The sequence below is a fragment of the Telopea speciosissima genome, chromosome 4 (assembly GCF_018873765.1).
Source record: "Telopea speciosissima isolate NSW1024214 ecotype Mountain lineage chromosome 4, Tspe_v1, whole genome shotgun sequence".
NCBI classification, from domain to species: domain Eukaryota; kingdom Viridiplantae; phylum Streptophyta; class Magnoliopsida; order Proteales; family Proteaceae; genus Telopea; species Telopea speciosissima.
In genome coordinates this window covers 24529050-24536706 of record NC_057919.1, presented here as the reverse complement: position 1 = coordinate 24536706, position 7657 = coordinate 24529050, and the positions used below count along the sequence as shown (strand labels likewise).

The 7657-nt window shown below is 39.4% G+C and overlaps 1 protein-coding gene across 1 annotated transcript; it reads right to left on the bottom strand.

The window, feature by feature from the left end:
- Positions 1-366: 366 nt before the first annotated feature.
- Positions 367-804, bottom strand: LOC122659108 (E3 ubiquitin-protein ligase RNF181-like). Its single transcript, XM_043854256.1, has one exon. The coding sequence runs from the start codon at positions 802-804 to the stop codon at positions 367-369; it is 438 nt and encodes a 145-aa protein (XP_043710191.1).
- Between the last annotated feature and the right edge of the window lie 6853 nt (positions 805-7657).

The following is a 7657-nucleotide window of genomic DNA, read 5'->3' as shown; positions in this document are numbered from 1 at the left end:
GTAACCAATCCGACCTATTATTGTTATTTACAAGACGAGTAGGGGTATTTATGGAAATAAAAGGGACAGGTATTTTCCTCTCACATGTACATACCTGCAGAGGATCTCATCTCCTAATTTCATAGCAAATTTGAAAAAAAAAAATTGTATATATAGTACATATGGTGTGTGGAAGATCAATATATATTTTCAAAAAAAAAAAAAAAAAGTGTAAGACCAATATAGAGAACCAGGCTCAGATATTTGATCCTAATTTCCAAAAGAAAAAATGATAAATAGATTAAATAAATAAATAAGAGGAACAACACAAAAAAAAAGGGAGAAAACAAGGCCGAAACGAGAAATATAGATGAGAGAGAGGCGGCTTCAGCTGAGTAAGAGGTAGCGGCAGAGAGGACAAGAGCGACGGAGGGAGACCCAAGCTGAGATACAAGATGAGTGGAAGACGTGGCCGCACGGCATGTGTTTAGCTTCTTCTTCTTCTTCTTCTGTTGCTAATGGTGGTGGTTGACGGTGGTGAGTCAGTAATTCTTCCATGCAAATGGAACAAACATCAGTTGATGCGGAGGAGACGACGACGGTGGGCATGTTGGATAACAACTGAAACCGTTCTGTTGTTCCATTAATACTACTTGTACTTGTGGAGATCTCATCATCCTCCACTGTCAACTGGAGAGGAGGGACAAGAGCGAGATCCAGATCGAACATTTCATCCATCTCCATCTCCATCATTGCTTGTTCATGTTCATCCCCAGTAGTACTCCACATTCTCTCCTCAGACTTCCGTGATGCTATTGTCGCCATGAAATACGATATATCCAACTTTATTGCAGGGGATTTACAGAGAGAGAGAGAGAGAGAGAGAATTAAATGGGTAGTGAGGAATCAATTCAAAGAGATACAAGAGAGAGATGGGTTTAATTTACAGTTGCAGGTGATTAAAAATAGATATTAATTGGTTTCTATTTATAGGAACTGCGAATTGAATTGAATTGAAAGGAAAGGCTAATATTAATAAGACCTTCATCAATTCAACATTGTTTGGTTTGCTGGCAGTTGGGCGCGCGCTTACTTGGTATCGTGCTTTGTTCAAACCGCCGCCTCAAAAGAGAAGTCAAAAAAGCAGATATCATAATTAAGATTTATGAAACGATATCAATAAATGTTATATGTCAAAACAGATACACGCGTTACGGGAAGCCTTTCTTTCTTTCTTGATTAAGTTCCAAGTTCTTCTTCATTACGCTTCTGCCTAATTGCCTAATTGCCTAATTGGGAGAGTAGGTTTCAATTTCAATCTCATTAAACACATAAAAAAAAAAAAAAAAAAGGAAAAAATAAAAGGTGAGATATGATGATCCTCTGCCTGCGTCTTCTGAGTTATTCTTATTCTTAATCTTATCCTCCACTTCACCCAACCGTGCCACTTGGCTAATGTCCTTGACCTTTTGAAATCAAACTTACGGTGGTCATCAGGACGTTACTTGGAAGCTTCAACCATTCTGGATTTCCATGGCATCAGGCTCACCCACCCACAGATGCAGTGTTCAGTGTCCACATTTAAAATGCATTCGGGTATGACCACTATACTTGAGAAGATAAAAATCCAAGAACATGTTTTTGATCATCAAATACACTTTAAAGGTGTACTAGGCAGTACACCGCACGTAAGAGGATAAAATTTTTTATCCTCATGCACCCATAGAATAATACAGACACCATGGGCGACCATCTCAATCGTCATCATCATCACCATCTTGAACTAGAGTTTAGTTACTGCTTCAACCCTCGCTAGCCACCACTATTCAGGATGATCAATTAAGGATGTCAATTTGGTATGGTACCAAAGCCAAACACCACATATCGATATCATACCGTACCAGGTGTAATGATAAGCTGCCCATACCAATACTGTACCATACGGTACCGATTCGTTATATGGTTTTATTCAATATGTATTCGGTACGGTATACAATTTTCGTTATATGGAGCCGGGTGTATGGGCTGAGCGTGTAGCTAGCCAGCATAATTGATACAAGATACCATCAATATTCGAAGCTCATTGATACAAGGTTCCATAAGTCAGTACCGCGGATAGGAAGACTCGGCTGGTTTTGTATTGGAGAAACAATAATAATTTACCTAAACGGAAGGACTTTAAAACTTTCCAAGTGAAGCACATTTCAATTGATCCATGAGTTTCTTCGTCTTCCAAACTTCTACCACGAATGCTTCCACCCTTTGAAGCTTCTACCTCTTCTGAAGCATTCGATTGAAGACCTTTCCCTTGTATTGAAGAAGAAAAAGAAGAAGACGACTTCCTAGCTTTTCTTCGGCTTTTAGTCATGATTGAATTTTTTTCTCCTATCCTTTCAGAACTCGTTCTCCACCGTCTCTGTCCCCGTCATGGTTTAAGGTATCAAATCAGATCCGCCGATTTTGGCCGGATCGGATCAGTATTAGCAAAGACCGATTCCGATACCGATCCAATCCAGCTGTATGAATAGGGGTAAAAATGTTTAACAAATTAGTTTTTTTTATAAGAAAACAAGGACAAAAGTGTCATATTTGCCCGAGTTTGGGCGATCCCGATCCGTATCGGCTGATCCAGTCGATACCGAGATGACGAGCCATGGTCCCAATCCCTTGGAACTGGATTAGTGTTCGGATTTTGAAGTTAGACTAGGGGTGCCAGTTTGGCACTGACGGCCCGAACCCATCCTGGCCCGCCCTGAGCCCGAACAGGGCCTGGGTTGAGATACCTTGACCCCTGAGGGTGGGTTAGGGTTGAGGCCTCGGCTGAGCCCAGCCCGGCCCGACCCAACCCGACCCTATCTTTTATTTTTTGTTATTGTTCTTGTTCTTTCTTCTTTCTTTGCTTCTTCTTCCTAGCTTGGCAAGTCCATGCATCTTCCTTTCCTAGCCTAACCAGCCCATTCATCTCCCTTTCCCAGCTTGGCCAGCCCATACATCTCCCTTTCTCTGCTTGGCCAGCCCATGCATCTCCATTCCCCCCATGGCTAGGGCCAATCAGGGTCAGCCTGGCCCAACCCTAAGGGTGGGTCAGGGTTGGATTTTTCTGCCCCTGAGTCAGCAGGGCCGGATCAGGCCTGGGCCGAGCTAAGGGGACTCAGGGTTGGGTTGGGGTTTTAATAGGCCAGGCCCAACCCGGCCTTGTTGCAACCCTAAGCTGGACTCCCCTGCAGCACCAGCCCCAGTACCCGCAGTCCGGCCTAATTTTCTAGGGATGCATTTACAAGTTTAGTTTTACCTAAATCCATGGATTTATAGCATAAAAATAGAACTTAAAAACATGATTTGAACAAAAAGATCCAGTTTATTTTTAAAAAATATATATATCTTTTTCTATAAAATCTCCTTCAATCTTTGATTTAAGCTTGTTGGATGATCCAAAGGATGATGCATTTTCACTCCTTGATTCGTTTTTAAGTGTTGATTGGAAGCCCCAAGTTGGTAAGTGTGAAAAATCGAGTTTAGACGCAAGGCGGTATGTACCGCCGATATCAACCCCCATATCGATTATGTACTGTACTGAGTACGGTACCATTTTCCTACGTTGGTAACATATCGAATTGTGCTCAGTACGGTACAATATCAGTAATTTGATATGGTACTGGTTTGATAAACGGTTTCAGTACCAAATTGACACCCTTAGTTACTATGCACGTAGGTGCAGGTACACGTACATGTGAGAGCTCGGCAACCATATGTCTCATTATTGCCATTTACAAGGTTGGGAGGGGTATTTATGAAAAGGAACATGTGGTTGCTTCTTACATGTACATGCACCTACACATACGTGTAGAGGGCCGATGCCCTTAATTGACCACCTTACTTTCCAAGAAAGATAGAAATCCCAATCCTATTGATGCTTCTAGGCATACTCCTATTGGTTCGGCGTTGATGGTAGGGTCACTCTTGAGGATAGACAATTCTCTCACCAAAAAGGCGAATATAAGAGATACAAAGTTGAAGTTGGGAGTCTTTGGACTAGGGTTATGGATTTAGGTTAAAGACCACAATCCAATAGTACTAGGAACCACCATATTATTATCCAATACAAGTTGCGAGTAGTTGAGTTCAGTTTCTCTGCATATACATGTAGCAGGTACACGTACATGTGAGGGGCAACCACCTATCCTAGTTTTGCTATTTATAAAGGGAGGAGGAATATTTATGGAAACAAAATAAACATGTGATTGACTCTGAGATGTACGTTCACCTGCACGTACATGCAGATGATCCATTCTCTGAGTAGCTGACCACTGAATTGTACAAGTTATCCATGTAGGAAACCCTTTTCTTAGAAAACTTAGCATATTATGGTTATTTGAAAGATCTTTTTTCTTAAATGAAATTGCAGAGCATTATCTTAACACATGGCAATGTTAGATTGAACCGATTATATTAATTAAATAATGAATTTTTTAACAACATATACAAAAAATCCGTGGGCATATTTGTATTGGGCAGCAAAACCATGTGTTGGATTGTGTGCCTATCTCTCACATGTTATGATATGTTATGTATATATGTATTTTAAGGAGATGTCGGTGGGGAGAGGAAGGAAGCCAACAGAATTATAAATACAATAAACCAGAGTTAATTTTTAACCTTTTTATAAACGCAAAAAGTCAATTAATTAGATATTAATATGATTATTCAAAACTTTAACTACAAGTTAAGTTACTATGAAAACTTAGATTAAATTATGTGAAATCCATATTGTTATATTTAACTGAAGGTCAAAGCCTTCACAGGATAAAATGTGATCAAGTAGACTGTCTGTGATTTGCGTCAATACATATAAAATGAGAAAAAGAGAAAAAAACATGTCATTAAAGTTGATCGAATTATGTTGACCCCATTTGTTAAAAGGAGATTATATCTCTAAATGACCTATTATGAGGTTGCCTACAGCCTTAGATCGTACTGTAGTTGTTGAAGAAGTAACCAAATAAAATAGTGTAGATAATGAATTTTTAATATTAAAAAAAAATGTTGGATTCATGTAGTCAAACAAGATCTCGCATCTCAATCCCACATGTACGAGGAATATCTCTTATAGAGGGAAGGGGTTTGTTGCCAGTCTGCGTAGCCTTGTTTTAATGGGGAAGGAAAAATGGGAGCCTTTCCATGTGAGAGGGCGTGGGGGCCGCTGCTCTTTTTCCTTTTTATAGATCATGTGAGCCTCATGAATCTTATAGTCTATTTACCTGTCTTAAAATTTAACTTGATCAAGAAATATTATTATCAGTATTTGTTGGAGTGTTCAACCCAAAGCTTAGACAATTAAATGAAAATAACTCTTTAATTAAGTAAATGAAGGTACCATTGCATTTCGCGCCTACTAGGTGTTGAGCTCTCAGTCTTAAACTACACCACATCACACTTTTAGGGCATTGGAGGTAGAAGATTTTTTTCCTTCTAAATACACCTATAAAAGTATCATTGAAGCCACAAGACTTAAAGAAAAGGGGATAAAGGAGTCTATCTGGGAGCATGGTTCTTGCACCCAAAACATAGGCCTTGTGAAATGATCACCCCACCCGGCCTTGGTGATGCTTCTACTTGCACTCCCATTAGCTCTGTGCTTATGCAGTAGTCATATTCTCGAACAAAAAACTCTCCATAGATTAGAGAAGAATTTAAATTCTCTGTTGCCGCCTGTCCATATGGTCGGCGTGCAACCTCACACAAGCAGGTGTGGACCCCACATGGATGGTCATTTCGCCCCTGCTTGTGTGAGGCTGCACGCCAGCCGCACAGACAGCGGCAACAGAGGATCCAAATCCATTCCAGAAACTTAACACCAGAGAGAGAGAGAGAGAGAGAGAGAGAGAGAGAGAGAGCCATAAAAGATAGGGTGAAACTAGTAATTTACTCCTACACTTGTAGCAGGAATCTGCTCCTGTTACAAGGTTGGCAGCCAAAGAAATAGAATAATACACTTCTTTTGTTCATAAATACCCTCCTAGGCTTTATTATTTTCTGAATACCCTTTAAGATCCCATTTCCTTAGTTGCCAGCGTTGTAGCAGTGTAGCAGCAAAATTTCATATGTGTGGATGCATGATTTCTTTTTTCGGTGTAACATGTTAAAAGAGAAAGGTTAGGGGGACAGAATCAAATTTAATACCAAATTGTGTTACAATTAATTACAGAGCATTTTGATCAATATCGTGTCGCCTCTATCTGTCGATCGATCGATTCCATGATTCGATGATTGGAATCCATTAATGATGAACTCATCTAGAAAGAATTGGGACAATTACTATCACTCTCCTACACTTAGCCTATATTAATGTCGAGTCTGTGCGCACATCATCAACTCTAACTAAAATCACCCAGAAGAGAACAACCACTAACTATAGATGTCAAGTTAGATCTGAGAAGAAGATGATCAAGAAATAAAATTAAGATCATAAAACGCAGGTCAGGCCATGATCAGGTCAAGCCGCTTGAGCCAGATGCTGAAATGGGGCAGCGACACATTGGGCAAGAATTGCGAAGAGAGAGCCAGTTGCAGATACATGGTGTATGGTACACATGACCACACGGCATTTGTTTTCCTTCTTCTTCTTCTTCGGCCTCATCATCAAATCCTTCCATGCACACCATACACCTATTTTCTGTAGAACAGATTACCGTAGGCATTCCAGAGATTAAAGCTTCTGGGTTTGCAATTTTACCTTCTGGGTCCTCAATTATACCAATAATTTGATCTAGATCGAAGTCCTCTAGATTGATTCCTGATAATATGCTGTAGATCAATGATACATTACTGGCTGCCATATATTGTTGGAGCGAGAGAAATAGAGAGATAGAGATTAATTAGAATATGAAAACTAGAAAGAGAATTAATGAAGGTTCAATTCAAGCGTCTTTGAGTTTAGTGTTCTGCGGGATTTTATAGAGAGAGGAAATAGAGTTGGGTAGTTTTCCTTTTTGGAGAAATATAATTAGTTGGTAGAGTCTGGAAAGGGAAGGTTTGGCAATAATATGATATTAGAAGACTTCTTGGGTGACTCCACCTGAAATGATATGAGACTTTCCTATGTTGATCTGAAGCTCTTAAAAATCAGAAAAAAATGTGGACGAAGTCTCCAAAAAGACAGACACGTAAGCATAATGGATTTCACATGATTGTCCTCAGATGTTGTACAAACGAATTAAAGCACATAACGATAGCAAAAAACGAATGGAAATAACAAATAAACAATCGCATAACACAAGGATTTATGTGGTTCAGTGACAGTGTCTCGTCCTCACACCTCTCTGTGTTTGAAAAAAATTTCTAATATCCCTAATAGCCCTCATCAAAATAATTTATACAAAAACAAAGAGATATAAAATTTTCAAATTAACCCATATAAAAACCCTAAGAAAAACATGTTAAGTAAATGTATTTTTTAACAATTGATTGATTCTTGAAATCCCTAACACTGTCCCTCCCGGTCAAACAAGATCACGCATCTCAATCCCACACGTGGCAAATACTTCTTCTCATTCAAAAATGTTAATTTTATAAGAAAGATTGACACCATGTGCACATAGCTCCTTGACTATATTAAAGAATCAAGGATATGAAGACTTCAACTTGGGATTTCAATATTTCCCTCACGTGTTGGCAAAGT